This window comes from Corvus kubaryi, unplaced genomic scaffold (assembly GCF_017639235.1).
Source record: "Corvus kubaryi isolate FWS band 111438036 unplaced genomic scaffold, C.kubaryi_AGA036_p1.0 67, whole genome shotgun sequence".
Classification (NCBI taxonomy): domain Eukaryota; kingdom Metazoa; phylum Chordata; class Aves; order Passeriformes; family Corvidae; genus Corvus; species Corvus kubaryi.
This window is the reverse complement of record NW_024582055.1, coordinates 2,247,880-2,263,887: the sequence shown is the minus strand read 5'-3', so window position 1 is coordinate 2,263,887 and position 16,008 is coordinate 2,247,880. Positions and strand designations below refer to the sequence as shown.

General features: G+C 35.6%; 1 protein-coding gene across 1 annotated transcript in view; it reads left to right on the top strand.

Annotated features, from left to right (window-relative positions):
* Positions 1-15,708, top strand: part of PCDH10 (protocadherin 10) — a 35,727-nt gene extending 20,019 nt beyond the window's left edge. The window contains exons 7-9 of the mRNA XM_042048518.1: positions 9,715-9,810; positions 11,742-11,816; positions 14,109-15,708. Coding sequence (XP_041904452.1) covers positions 9,715-9,810; positions 11,742-11,776 — 131 coding nt within the window. The 3' untranslated portion in view covers positions 11,777-11,816; positions 14,109-15,708. The remainder of the gene's footprint in view (positions 1-9,714; positions 9,811-11,741; positions 11,817-14,108) is intronic.
* Positions 15,709-16,008: the final 300 nt, after the last annotated feature.

Here is a 16,008-nt window from a genome sequence, read left to right as displayed (position 1 = left end):
CCTGGAGCTGTGCCCTTAGGCAGTGGCTCCAAAGGATAACTGGTAGCTCTACGTGGAGCTTTCATGGTGCCATGGGAGTGTGTCTGCTCTGGGATTCCTGCACTGTGTTCCAATGGGTGCATTCAGTGCAGAGCCTTAGAAAAGATAAATGAAGAAAGTGATGTATTTTTATATTTATATATAATAAATAATAAATAAATATATAATATTTATTTATTATCATGAGAAATTGGAATTCATTCTGAGAAAAAAAGACCATGGAATATTTCCCTGAGAAGTTTCCCACAATGTACAAAGCCAGCAAGAAGGAAATAAAATACCAGGTTGTAAAAAGGAATTGAATTGAAAATGCACTAAAAAAGTGCTACAAAACCCCTACACAGATCATGTCACTATGTTCCTCCAGACAGTCTATTCATTCCACAGAAACACATGGCATAACAGCAACAATACTGAAAATAACTCTCTGCAAAGTCATATCAAAAGCTTAGTACTAATTAATGTAGACAGGCTGCTATAGGAGTGTGAAGTGAAGGAGGCTGCATGAGAACTGAGAAGGTAAATTGCATGCTTTTGTTTGCTGGGCTCAATGACAGGAGAGCAGCAAGGCAGCAAAACAACTGAAGGGCAACAGGATCATGAACTGATCAGATCATGCACATTTGATAAAATGATACCAATTTGACAAAAATTGCAGTAACCTGTTGAACTTGTGCAGCATGATTGAAACTGAAGGCTTAATATAGTGGGCATTTGGGTATTTGGTTCTTTGTGGTTGGAGGTTTAGATCATTGCTTGCAGAAGTGAAAACAGCAGCTATATTACAAATTGTAATGTAGAAAAGTACACAAATCCTCATACCTGACAGTTTCTTTTTGTTCCATCATCAAATTTTCACCTTGCTGGTCTAAGCCATTGGACTTACTCATACACCAATTTCCACATAAACATGCATATTCTAGGTATTATTCTGAGCAAAATATACTGTAAGTAGATTGCTATATATTTAATATATTTTGAAGAATATATTTTTTAATATAAGTTTTATGTAATTAATATGAGTACAAGTTATAAAATTGTGATGGGGTCAGTAAACTGTAGGATTTTTGAAAATAAGTTTCTCATAGAGTGACTCCAGGATTCTCCCAACTCACATATTCTTCTTACTGTGTAACTAATACTTACCACTTCTTATTCATCCACGTGGTTTGAACACTGCCTTTCTGCAGACAGTTAAGAGATTTTCATAATGACTTGAATGTTCATAGAACATGAAAGAGATTCTGAACTTGCCTGGAGACAATAAAATAAGTGAAATAACACTGGTGAGGAAAATAAAATGCAGCTTTTAGAGAATTCCTATGTTTTTAATTCTAACCATTTCTAGCTAAGTTTTCATTCAATGTTGGTTTTATTAGCCATTACTTTTATAAATAATATTACTGTAGTTACCAAAACCCCTAATCCAAGATTCAAACTCCGTTGGACCATATTCTGTAGGATATATAACAGAGACTGTCATCACAATGAATACCTGATCAATCTGATTCTGCTCTATTTCTAATACTTTGAACCAGGTCCTGAGTTGGTAGCAGTGGAAACAGCACCATTAAATCTGCCTCAGGAGTATTTTGCCCTATAATTGATAAGAAATAGCTTTCATTTTTTAAAATATAATTTTGGTTCATTTTAGATGGGTAATAATTTTGTAATGCTTTAGAAATTTCCTGAAGTTTCATACTGACATTAGTGATAGAATAATTTTTCTTCCTATTAAAAGGTTAGGATATTTTCAATATACAAAACTGCCATAAAACCTTAACTTTCTATGTAGAAATGCTTATTTTGCTCTAAAAAAATTACTTTGGCAATGCTTAATCTACTTTGAAAGCAGATTAAAATAAACTACATAAGGGCACAATTTCCTCCATGAAATAACAGTGTTTACACAAGGAGACATTCTGGAATAATAACTGTGTTCTAAAGTAGCCCCCTAGTTAGCTCTGCAACCTTTTCTACACACGCTCAAGCATTTTCATCCTCACTGATGAAAAGGTATCATTATAACGGCAATTATTGCCAACACCATCAACATATTTTATGTATGAATCAGGATTTTATCATGTTAGGTAGGACATAGAGGATAAAAAAGCTGATCTCTTACCCAAAGAGCTGGTGTCTAAGCAAGGTGAATTGGAAAGGGGAAAAAAATCCCTTTCTCTGGACATTTTGATTTGTGTGTTCTAAACATCATCCCTTTGATAGATGCACATAGTTCTGGGTTGCAGATTCAGGGGATTTGGATGAGACTTGTTAGTATCATCCAAAGAAATTAAATGTAAGTTTGGCCTCATTCCATGCCTGTGCTTCTTTGGCTGGATCACCACTGACTCGCTCTGCAGCAGAGGTACCGTGGAGGTCTGAACACAATTTGGTCCGAGCACAAGTCCCTGTGTTTCTGTGAAAGCACACATGAAATCTGATGGTTTCGTTCTACAGAGTATTTGTCACCTGCTCAATTTGATCTATCCAAGTCGAGTTGGTTTACAAAGGAAATTAAAAAGTTTTCAAAACCCTTTTCACTGTTGAATGTTTCAGAATTGGACCATTAATTAATTTTAAATAATCTACCACAGAGCTAACGCAAAGCACAGTTTAACTTACAGTCATTATCCATCTCCCTGAATTAGATTGGAATAAATGACCTAGAGGAGAACAATGTTCATGTATTTACACCAGGACAAGAAGTGCCTCACAATCCTTTGATTATTTTTTCAAAGGATTAAAAAAAGTGCATGTAAATATTTATTGTGTATTTTGATCTAGTTAGGATCATAAAGGCCCAATTCTGTATGCCAGGATTTGTAACACAACACTTTCTGCTGATGTTTAACATAAATATTTGAAAAGATGTTTTTAGCAAGAAGTCTTTACTGTCTTGAAACAACTTTCAAAAAAAAAAGAGAAAGAAATTACACTTTGGTACACTCAATATGACAGAAGAAGAACTTTCTTTAGTTTTTTATTTGATTAACTACATCTCATTCCTGGAAATTATTTGGGTAGTTTTATCACAGATGTGATAGACGTAATAGTATTCCATTTATGTAAACATCAATAACGGCTATTTTGAATGGGACACTTGAATAATTTTTGAAAATGAGGCCTGTCTGCATTTTTGCTTTTAAAATTAGTCTACGTGATTTCTAATACAAATCAGGTATAAATTTGTGAGCTGTCTGATCCCTTCATTAATATTTTTAATTCAATTTAATTCAATTTTTAAATTCAATTTTCACTTGAAGTGAAAAGGCACAGAAGTAAAACCAAGGAAATTAGCACCAATAAATTGCATGTACATATTACAGTTCTTGGTCTAAGAAGAAAACATTGTAATGCTGGATTTAAAAAATTTATACTGAAACAAAATGTTTATTGGCATGAATAAACAAGTTATATGTGCACACTCAAAGAGTTGTTCCTTTGTCAATAGTACAGTTTTGTGCTCAGAAAGAATGTTAAACTATGTGGATATCCTGCCACAGAGAAACTCCTGACTTACATTCAGGGATTTATCCCTAGGACAGGATACAGCTCTGATTTCTGCACAGATGAGAATTACTTTGCACATGCGAAATTTCTTAGCAGAAATGGAGAATGAGTTGAAAGGCCATCATCCAATAATGCTAAGAAACCTAATGGGAAACCTTTTATTTTCTATTAAGTCTAGTAGAACATTCCCTTTTTTGCTTTATTTGAAATGCTGAGATTTTTTTGCTTATACCTCATTTGCCACTTCAGATACATCATCTCTGTTAGGTAAATAAATCTTACAATAAACCTCCTACACCTGAAATAAAACTTAAATGTGTGCTAATTAAAATATAATTGAGGGAGAGCAAGATTGTGACGTATTTTTATGCATAATAGTAGGTTCTTTATGATCTTGAATAAACCACTTCTTATGATTCAACTGTTCAGTGTTTATTGCACAACTTCTGAAAGGTACTTTTATCTTACATTCACGACTGGTTTGCATTCTTCTTGGGAATGTATTCTTCTTGGGAATGTATTTTTCTTCCAGCTTCTGCTCAAGGGGAAGAACACTTACAGGGCATTATTGCAGCAATAGAAAGGAAATGTAAAAGCCAAATTAGAAAGGAATTTATAAATATGCAAAGATAACTGGGCTTTAGCCCAACAAAACCTATACATTACATTATTTTAATCAATTTTTATGGAAGTAGTGAATATAAGAAAGGGAAATAAGCATTCTTCTTTTAGTTTTAAAGCACAGGTGATAGCTCTTAAATACTATTTGCTTCAATCTGTTTCTGTAACTGCGGTCTTGGGCAGAATTAACAGTACCCAGGACTGTACAAAATACTGATTAAAAATTGTGCCCGTCTTTAGGTTTACATAATATCTTCTATCTTAGATGACTCTAGAGCTCTTCCCAGCTACAGTGCAAGAAAATAATTGAAAAAGTTAAAAAAAATTAGTAATTTTTATTTGAAAGAAAATGATACTTTAAGTCAGTCTTAAGAATAGGTATTTCAACTACTTCTTTTCCTCTAATAGCTGTAAAAGTCTGTATTTGCCAGTTCTGACTGGAATGCATAGAAGTCCTGTGTATCTTAGCAAGCTCAGGCTGGTGCTATATTTATTCATTTAGGTCAATTTTGAGAGTGCTTATGTGTGCTGTGCATATGCCATCTGTGGAGATTTTTCTTTTTAAATTATGGGACACCGTTTTCTGTGTTCCTACCAGTGGAGTACGAAGAAGACCGAAAAACCCAGCAGAAAGATTGCTTGAAACTTTACAGTAATTTTTAAAATTACTGTGCTACGCTGGTTTAAAATTCCAAAACACGTCTTGTCCTATAAATTTAAATCCTATGACAGAGGTAATTTAGCCACTTGGGGTCATGAGTCTCTCTGGGAAGCATGGAGATGTTTGCAGTTAAAATTTTCAAAGGCACTAAAGTTATTTATTTTTGATAGGCAAATTCTATTCATTATAAATAAATGTTGTTCTTCAATGTACAAGCCTCCTTATTGTGACAGTCAGGAGCTGGAGAATTGAATGTGTGCCTGCTCTTGGGTCCGTGCACAGCGAAGTCCTTTCCTCTCTGCGTGCCTCTGCCCAAGGAACTCCTTGGCCTGCAGAGCAGAGGCAATTATACTTGCTTTGGGTCTTTTGCTGTACACAATAACTGTGATTTTCCACAGTCATTTCCACTGCTTTAATTTTAGAGAGTTTCCTTTCCTTTTTCTTACTTTTTCTTGCCTTGACCTAAGTAGGAAAAATAGGGAGAGCCATTTAAAGAATGCAACAAATAGCCAGTAAGAGAGGGAAGTGCATCAGTTTATCATGTTTGGACAAGCACGCTGTAGGGATCGGGGTTGCTGTTTATCTGGCAAGCCTGTAAACAGCTCTATTTGTGTGCATTAACCACTGAGAATCCACATTTCCGAGCTAGTGGTGTGATTACTGCTGCTGGGAAGTAGCTGTGAATATGTTTGTTTTAGAAATACAGTATGGCGAGGTCAGAAAAGTGAAAAATTAGGTATTGGGTACCTTTTTGGAGAGGAAGTAGGAGGTACAATTAAAATATAATTTTTAACTTCAATACCTAACAAAAAATACAGGGGACACGGAGAAGCAAATTTTCAGAACTTGGTTCCTAAATTCTGCCTGAAAATCTCATGCTTGTTTGAGTTGCAAGAGTAAATCTGCATTTCTTGCATACCCATGAACCTATTTCATATGTGTAAGTGGTGTTATTTTACATGGAATTTTTACAGGTCATCAGAAGTAATGTGGATTAGAAAGGAAAAATAAAGGATGCAGAGTAGATTCCCCTAAGAAGTACAGGAATGACAGACTCCTGTTTTTGCAAGTGAGCTGAGTCTTCTGACTTTATCTTTTCACCTTCAGCATCTCGGCTGCATTCAGCCCTGGAAAAAGATCCATTATGAAACTGCTTGAACGCAACCTTTCTTTATTCATAAGGAATTTTATAGATGCTGATATTGTGAATTCATCTTTTGTCAGAGTAAAATTCTGTCACTTTGTGACTTTTTTAGTTGACTGTTTGGGCTTTAATTTAACATCCATCTATGCTCAATTGGAATTTAGATGACAATTGAATGGAGCTGCACACAGCTGTGCATATTGATACTGAGATCTGAAAAAGTTCTACCTTACAAAGGAGATGCAGTAATAACTTTTTTTCTGCTCTACTTGAGATAAAAGGACTGTGTGCTTTGTGCTCCCACTATTCTTTATAAGGTACTCTAATGAACTAAATGGAATCCTTTCCACCACTGGAATGTCATGGTCTGTACTCTCACACTCTCTGGCCTGCCTTTAGCCTGTGTCAACCAGCTTTTTTCCCTAACAAGTCTGGGGCGTGGTGCCACTCCTGAAAGCAGATTGAATATGTTCTCATGCTGTGCCCCTGTATATTGCTTGATATGGCTGAGAAATTTTAATAATGTGGATATAAATCGTTCCATTCTGGTAGTCTTAAGTGACAAAGAATGGTGATGGGCAAGCTTCATTTATGGATAGAAACAAGCCAATATGCATTTTTGAAAAAGAGAAGTTCTAAAAGTCTCGTGAGAAGCCTTTGATACACTTAACGCCTGTTATCTTGCTAAACTGGGAAAGCCTCCCTGAAATCAGTGTGTGCTGCTCATGACAAGCAGTGTGCTTTAGAAGCAGAAAATAAAACATTCAGAAAAAGAGTGGGAACATATCTGTCAGGTCCTAATGCCAGCTAATCCCTGCTAGGAGAGAGGAGTGTTGGAAAAAACATCATGGCAAAGATAAATTGGATAGGAATTTAGTGTGATGCTGATGCAACGCTGTAATGCATGTTACCTCATGTAAGAACAAGTAAATTTAATTATTTCAGGCCAAATCCTGCATGAATAATTTAGACACATCTGAAGGCCACCAAATGGTGATCTACATGTCTGCTTCTCCCTTGAATCTATAGGGAACTGAGGCACTTATGAGCAATTTAGGAGGAATGGTTCATATCCCTCCTCTTCTCCCCAGGGCACTGAAAATTTTAAGTCGCACTGTAGCTGGCCTTTAGTGTATTCTGCATTGGTTAACCCTCAAACTGAAATGTTCATTTTCAGGCTTGTCAGCTTAAAGAAATGTGTACTGCAGATTTTGTAAGAATGCAATAAAGATGGTGAATTAAAAAAAAAAAGAACATAAACAAATAGACTAAAAAGAAAAGAAGATTGAGGAGAAGAAATTACTGTTGCATATAAACACACAAGCAATTTTTATAAAATAATAAAGAAAGGAATAAAATATTGGTTTTACTAAGGATAATACCAAAATCATTAGCTTACAGTGAATTGTAAAAAATGTGAATTTGGCACTAGAACATGTATGTAATTAAAATAAGTTGTTGATGGAGAATTTGGAAATATTCTTGGGGAATATGCTCTGTTCTGTAAGTTTGACATACATCAGGAGTAATTTGGGAGTTTTTTATTAGGTTAACCCAGTACATAATTATAAGAACTCTTGCAAAATTAAATATTCCATGGTTTTGTGACTTTAATAGTGATGTCATGTATTATCTTTAGTGTTTTCAGGTAGATAATATGGTTATAATAGTACAGAAAGACAAAGAAGCTTTATTCCCATTGCAACTTGTGGAAAAATGGTCTTTTAGTATTTTACAGTACATTATAGAATATAGCCTAGTACTTTCTGTGCTGAGTTGTAGTAACTAAAAAGCATTGTTTCGGTAGTAAATAATCAGAACCAGAGATAAATCAAATCTGACATCTGCTATGCTGCTGGGCTGTTGCTGGGAGTGGAAAAGAAAATTCTCTGCATTTAGAACAGAAAATCAAATGCACATAAAAGTATCTTGTGAGCAACAGAACATTGATGACAAAATCCAGGGCTTGATTCAAAAGACAATCCTTCTTAGTCATGTGCCTGATGTAAAGCACATGTTGATTAAGGTCACTGCTTAAATGAACTGGGACTTGGGTAGTTGTTCTTAAGAACTGAAAAGCTTTTTTTTTTTTTTTTTTTTTTTGTTTTCTAGAGGATTAGCTAAGTCCAGGTGGCATATAAATCTCAGAGCTCCCAATAGTACCAGAGAAACATTATTTCAGTGGCTGTCATGATGTGTCAGCATTTGTATCAGGCATCTCACTTGCCATGTGAAAACAGTTGCATGTTCTAAACATCAAAAATACCTAAATACCTTTTAAGTATGTATTTTCCAATCTCAAAAAAAAAGCTAAAAGAAGTGGCAATATGTGTAAGTCAGCAATTTGGTCAATACTTTTTTTCAAAAAATAATGATAATCTTTTGTTGGTCTAGAACATGATGTTCACATTTGAAAAGTGGCAGTTTTGTACTTAAGTGCAAAGGATAAACCACTTGCCCCTTTTTCCTGGAGTAGGTAACAGTGCTTGTCAGGTTTACTGCATTATGATCAGTGCAGTATCCAGCACTGTCAAATTTTGGCATGGTCGGGAATTCTTCTTTCTTGAACTGATTTAAATGAATATAGACATGGAAATGTATGCACTTAATGAAAGGAGGAAGAAAAGCACAATATATGTGGTTATATAGTTTTCTTTATATAAAAGACAGGGTTTTTTTGCATAATCATGTTTGTTCCAGAAGTAAAGATATACTCTCAAAGGAAGGAAAGATTTTAATGGTTTGTGGAGATTATTTATTTAGCTAAAATCAAGCCTGTTTCCAGAAAAGTTTCAGCACAGCAATACAAACTTTTGCATTTTGGCCTACTCTTAATTTATTCATAGCCTGAAGACCTGGTGCTCACAATTGATTTTCTTGTCTCACATGAAATCTGGGTAATTGTACCCATCAGTCCAAATGCTGTTGGTTTATTTTAGAAACAATATTTTTATCTTGGGTTTTGCAGATGGCAGAAGGAACATTTCAGCCATACTGAATGCCATATCATTATTAGGGGCAAATTCTACCCTGGGGCAACTGACAGGTTCACATGCATGAGCTTCTCCTGCCTTCCCTGTCATGTCACAAGCCAGAATTCAACAGGCAGAATATGGTCTCATTCTCACCTAACAGCTTTAAGTGGCCCTCAGGATTCTTCAGACACACTCCTAAAGCACACAAACAGTGATCACCAAAGCCAACAGACTCACTGACATTAGAGGAGAGTCTATCTTATTTAATTATTTATCAATATTTTCAATTACAAAAGTAAGTATGCTCCATCTTCCTTTTTTTTTTTTTTTCTTTTCCCCCAACTATCTGATATAATGCAGAGTTAAAAGCCCACGTTAATTGTGTAAAATGAAACATGGGCATCTGGACTGCAAGGTGTTTTATCCAAGAGTTCTCTACTGAATGTATAGACTTGAAGAACAAAATCTCTTCACTAAAGCCTTGAAAGAAAAGAAAAAATGTTCCCCTTAAACTAACTCATGAGGAAAAGATATATGAGTAAAGTGCTGTTTTTATGTTTGTGTTCCAAAGTTTATTGGACTGGATAAGACACTCTCTTTTTATTATGCCATTAATGGAATATTCATAAAAGATTATTAGCAATGCTTTAGCAAACTTCTGTGAGTAATAGATCATTTTTAAAAGAAAAAAAAAGACTTTATGGATTGCAAAATATACTGAATTGACACCTGCAGTGACTGGAATGCTTTTTTATCCACAGAACATGGGTGGCAGCAGAGTAATCCCCATCCTACAACCCCCAGCCCCAGCCCCAGCCGTGTGTCTCACCCTTTACCTGGATGCACCACTACGAAGGGTGAGGGAGCTCCCGTTCACTTGTTGACCTCTTTCCAAAAAAATATAGTTGCTGATATCTGAACTTGAGCTCCAAGTTAAGTGGAACAGCCAGGTTATTTCATACAGAATATATTCTACCACTGCTTAGGTCTCTGTCTCTATTTGCTTGGGCTGAGTTGGAGCAGGGGTGCTGAATTTGCAGCCTGGTTGGTTGGTCACTAGCATTATCCACTACTGGCTCTGGTGAAGCTACTGGGACACAGTGAAGAGCCATGTTTCATCTACTAAAGTTAACATGTAGACTGTAAGGCAGACCATCAAAATATAAGGACAGTCAAAATTAACAATGTAAATTTAAAACCAACCTTGCCGTAATGCATATGAGGTAATTAACTCCTTTTAAAATTATTGTTCACTGCAAGTGAGGCCAGAATAGCGGGGCTGTTTCTGAGTGAAATGCAGGAAGTCACAGCCTCCTCTGTTCCTTCATCATTTGCTGTGCTTTGTGGTGAATGCTCCATCTGGGTGGCATGGTGAGGCATGCAGTTTGTACAGGGGACCCGCAAGAGAAGACAGTGAGTGGAGTGCTTGCATAAAAGCCCATATGTGAAAGCCTATGTGAAGGCAAATATTGCTTGGATATTGTCTGAACTTAAAGAACCTAGGTCTGAAACAAGATAAGAGTTTACATACTGGCTTTACCCCTGTTCTCCTGTTGCATAAGTTTTTTGGTTTAAAAGAAAAGCGTTTAGGTCATCTTTCTCCTAAGTGGAGGGGGATCAGGAGTATATCTGCAACAGCAACAGCATGCCTGGTATTTGATACTCTTTGGAAATTTTATCATCTAGCAGTTCCTTTGGATCTTTAGGCTGTTGGCACTTCTGGGGGGGACTCAGCAGTTGTGTAAAGAGCAGAAGTAATGCTGCAGGTGTTTATGGAGCTATTAAATACAGTCCAGAGGGAAAGTGACAATAGTTATAAAACGTATAGCATGTGTTTTCTTTTTCTGCTTGTGTTGCCAGCTGTGGAGGGAAGCACTGGGCCCTTCCTCTGTCCCTGTTAGATTAGCTACCACTGCTAAGCTGGAGCAAAATTTGATTGTGAGAGTTTGAAGGTGTTCCAAGCACAGACAATCCCTTCTAGGCTTTGCCAAAAGAGGAGATACTCCTGCCTGTACTCATAAAGTAGTAATCCAACACCAAGTTTGGATGCAACAGGATGGTTTGCAACAGGGTGAAAGGAAGATTTATTAAAGAAACAAGAACTTTACAGTATTTTCAGTTCGTTTCTGATCCATGAGCTAGGAATTATCACTGCATAATTTACTCTCTCTTTCCCGTTTCTTATGTTAGTGTTTTTAATTTCTTTTTCTGTTCAACTACCACTAACGTCTTTTTATGTCTTCTCTTATCAGTCTACACAGAACTAGCTTGCTGTGGATGGGAGGCTTGTTAGGGTGTATTGAGCAACAAATGAATCTTAATATATTTTTGCCAGGTCTTATTTTATTTTATTGTTATTGTATTTTATTGTATTTTATTCCATATAAATTTTATGCATTAAGTGCTCTTACTGTAACACACAAAATCTTTGTTGTTTAGGGAAGGATCAATAGTCAGTACACCATAAATCCTGTACCCTAAGAATTTTAATTGCAATGCGTGCCAATCTTTAATCATCTTGTTCACCTCAAATAATATTAGAATATATGTACAATTAGTATAATTACATTGTCAGAATTATGAAATTGCTTATTAATAAAGCCTTTTTTTGACTACCCATACTCACACAGCCATGAAGCTTCCCTGCATACTAGTTTGAGAGTTTGAAACAGGTGATAAAATAGGGATGAAAGAGAGAGCTGTGATCTCAGTGGAGATATTAGGCACCAGAAATGATGGTGTTCTTGTTCCAGCTCTTACACTGACTCTGATACTTCCATTTCTATAGCACTTGCCATCTCTGGATCTCAAAGTGGATTATAAAGAATAGTGATTTAAACCTTCCTGCACCTCTAGGAGATAGGTAAGCAATATTATTCCCATTTTACAGATGGAGAAATTGTGATACAGAGAGGCTTACTGTTTCTTATTTAAAAGTTTATTTATGAACACACATGCATGCACACACACAGAACTCAAAGCAGATGTCAGAACTTCTGTTGCTCTCTTTTTTAAGTTGAGTCCATCCTCCTTTCCATTTAACCTCTCTGGTTTATATTCCCCATCTGTAAAAAGACGGAAATTGGTATAGAGATGGAGAGATTTGCTTGCACATAAGTTTCTGTGCAAAACCAGAAAAAAGCCAAACAAACACGGAAGATGAAAGTTGCCTTTAAAATCCAATGCTTTTTTATGTGTTGGCAGAGGATATTTTAAGATTTGGGACAAAAATTTTTGTAGGTGGGGAGAGTTGCAGTAATTCTGCAACCTAATGCATAATATTTAGTTATGGCTATAAAAGGGCCTGAGTGTTTTGTAATATAAGCATATTAACGCTGAAGATTAAAAATTTCAAAATGCATCAATTTACATGTCAAGATGCCAGACACAACCAGTAACTCAATCTCTGTTTTACCTGAAAGATGGTAAATCAACATCAACAGCCCCAAGGCACTGTGTCAGACAGGAGTGGGGCAGTGGTGCTGCATAAAAGCAGGGATCGCCCCAGCTGCATCTCTGTTTATCTTTCTCCCAGCAAAGTCCTACTGTGTCTGTAGTGCAGCATGAGTTCCTCAGAGGCAGACACCAATCTAGATGACTATGCTTAAATATTTACAAGAGAACTGAAATTATTACTGAGCTTTGGGAAAAAAGTTTTAAAGGTCCAATATAAGTCTTGTTATCGTTACTACTATTATTGGAATGATTGTTTCTTGTAATATTAAGAAAGATACTTTAAAAGATATTTAGAAACTCGATTAATATGATCATGTACTGCATCAAAACATCATGAAGGTTCTGATCTCATTAATCTTAAACCCAATGTTTAAAAAACATTTTGCAGAAGCTTTTAAAAATTCTAATTCTGCTACTAATTTGCTACAGAATTGAAAACACTGAAAACATCATCTTTTAGATGGTTTAATTTTAACAACACATCTGTCAGTTTTCTGTATGTTGAACAGATAGCTTATACAGACATGTTTTTCACATTTTCCTGTGTGCATCCTGTAGCATAGACTGGCTAGCTTAGACAAACATACAACAGTCACGGTAACATTTTCCTGTAAGGAATCTTAACTTCCCAGTGATACAGTAGCTAGATTTCGTACCTTTACTAGTGAATATATCTATGAAATAAGTATGGATAATGTGTATATTTATGTTAAATGGAACGGAGACTGGATGTGTTCATGTGTCAACATGCAAGCATCAACCTGTACATGGATGGCTTGATTCAAAGATTCATTCAAAAGTTAAGATTTTTGTTTCAGTTGTAAAACTTCATGCAGAGAAGCAGACTGAATTTCAGGTAGGGATTTAGTTGATTTGGAGCTAAGGTAACACCTGATTTTATCACTACAAGCTTTACCAGGTAATAATGGTGCTGATGCTAATTATAATACTTGAGCAAGAGAGTTAGTTCGTTGTTCTAATGTGTGGCTGAGATCAGAATTTAACCTGGGGTCTTCCTGAATGATAGTACAAATCATTTGTTACTTTTGCTCCCAATTACAGTTAAAGTAGCCAGTGTCTTGGGGAAATATAGCTACTGCAGCTGGTAGATTAGGATATGGCTTTGCTAATGGATTGACCTTCTTCATCCGTGTAACATGAGTTAATTTTCAGCCTAACAGTAAATGCTGAAATTTGAATTGTAGCACTAATGCACCATTTTTTCATCTGTCAAACTAGACTAAAGGGTCATTTGGTAATGAGGATAATGGTTCACTTTGAAAGAGAAGGAAAACCAGCTTCTGAATCTTTGGGGGAATTCTAGATCTTGCTTCAAATAACGAGATGAACTAGGGAAAAATTAGGCTGTGAAATTCCAGTGATACTTAACCTGTAAGTCTGAATATTTGCCTTATGCTGATTCTGTACAGGCACATTGGAATATCTGCCATGGCATGTTAGACAGAATAATAAAACAGCCTATGAAATTTGGTATTCAGGGTATCAAGCCTCAAAAAGAGGCTTTCTCTGAAAAGTGAATCAACATTAAACTGTTTGCTATAAAGGGAATTTTCAGCAACAGTTTGTTACAAGTTTTGATTGTTTCTCTACCCTCTAAGAAATCCTATACCTAAGAACTGTTGGAGACTGATTTTTCATTTTTGTTCCTCTCAGAAGTGTCTTTCTTTCTTTCCTGCAGCACGGAAAAGGATATGCTAGTCACTTCTACAGGACTTACCTGAAGCAGCATGATTTGCACAAAAGAAAGTCGACCAACAAAAAGCATCAACTTTCAACTTCATTATCTTGGCCATCCAGTTCTGTGTAACTGAAGGATTTGTGTGCTGTTGGAGACATCCTGGCCAACAATAGGACCTAATTGCTCTCAGCAGGCCTGAGAAATGAGTTGAAATGTGTAGAACTGTAGAAACTTCAGAGGCAACTGACCTTGCCTCTCTGATTAGTGTGTGCCTGTTTACAGCACTATATATCTTTCTCTCTCCAAAATGTCACTGAGCCCTTTAGATGTTTATATTCACCACAAAAAGCCAATCGTACAGATAAAAGAGATGTGCATTATAAATGCAATATCACTGTTTTAAACTTGACTGTTTTATATTATTTTTGTGTGATCAAGTGTTTCCCAAACTATTCCAACTTTACAAGAGAGATTGTGATCATGTTCTTTTCACCTGTGGGTCATAAAAATGTTGTTAATCTGAAGACCCACAAAATTATCAAAGACATTTCTGTAGTTTATACACCGTGTTGCAAAGTGTTTACTGTACTATTTCAAAGCTTCTAAATAAATATAAAATATATATATTATATTATATATAATTTTCCGAAAAACGTGGTACAACTTAGTTGATTTCTAAATGGATTCATACAGTCTACACCATACACTAAAGTGAGAAGATGATTCAGGGTTCCTAAGCTATCCTTGCTAAAAACAAAAATAAAATAAACCTTTAATAGTACTTCCCCAAAATTCGTATTTTGGTCAATCCTGTTTTTCTTGTTTAAAAAAAAAAAAAAAAGCTGTAAGCAACAACATTTTGTCTAAAAAGTTGTAAGGAATTTTCAATGCCAAAGATGCAGCTGTCAATATTACCCGAATGAGCGTTATGTACTATCAGAGGTATAAATCACTCTCCATTATTTTGATTATGTTTCTATGGTTTTTAATTTGGAATCACGAAATCTTTTATAAGGCTCTATAAATTCACCTGTATATGTTGTTAAAAAGAACACTGGGTGTCTGTACATTTTGCAATGTAAGATATAATGTAAGTGAAGTTAAGTATTTTAAGAAAATCATCCCAAGCTCATAAATATGTATACATACATACATACACACACACACAAACACCCACACATCTCTCTTTGACATAGTTTTGTGAAACTATACAAATATATTGCCTAAAAATATTTCTCTTGTGGCTAGGAATAGTTGTTGATAGAATTCAAATTACAAAGGCAAAGTATATGCCAGACTCTTTTATCACAAAGGAGATTTCTGATTAGGAACATGGCACATTCTCAGCTGACCCCTCTCCCATTGGAGTTAAAATGGTGTTGGCCGCCATCTTTGTTGGGAAAAGGATTAAGCCCTTGCATATAATCTTTATGTTCTGTAATAATTCTGTGGTCTGGAACAGTATCTTAGAACACTTCTTTTCTATGAAATATTGAAAAAAGTAAAATTTCGAAGGTAAAGTTTAAAACTACTTTCATGTCCATGGAGTTTAAGTACCATTTACTAAATGTAAAAATCTAGTAAAATTTTTTTTCTTTTTTTTTTGTGCTGTGATTTTTTCCCCCACTGTACCTTAATACATCAAACAATGAGAACAAATGAGAGCACACCTTGTTATCAGCCAATGCCTAGCCAAATTTAAACCAATTCCTACTGGTGATTCAGTATTAAGTAAAACAAGAGAAAATGTCTCATTGATTGCAGTGGAATTTGGATCATGCCGTTATATAGGAATTCTGTTATCCCCACCATGGGATGAATGTCTGAGAAGCCACTGCTATGTCATAATAGAGTTTGTGTTTCTTCTTTTTGTTTGTTGGTTCTGGGTTTTTTTGTTCTC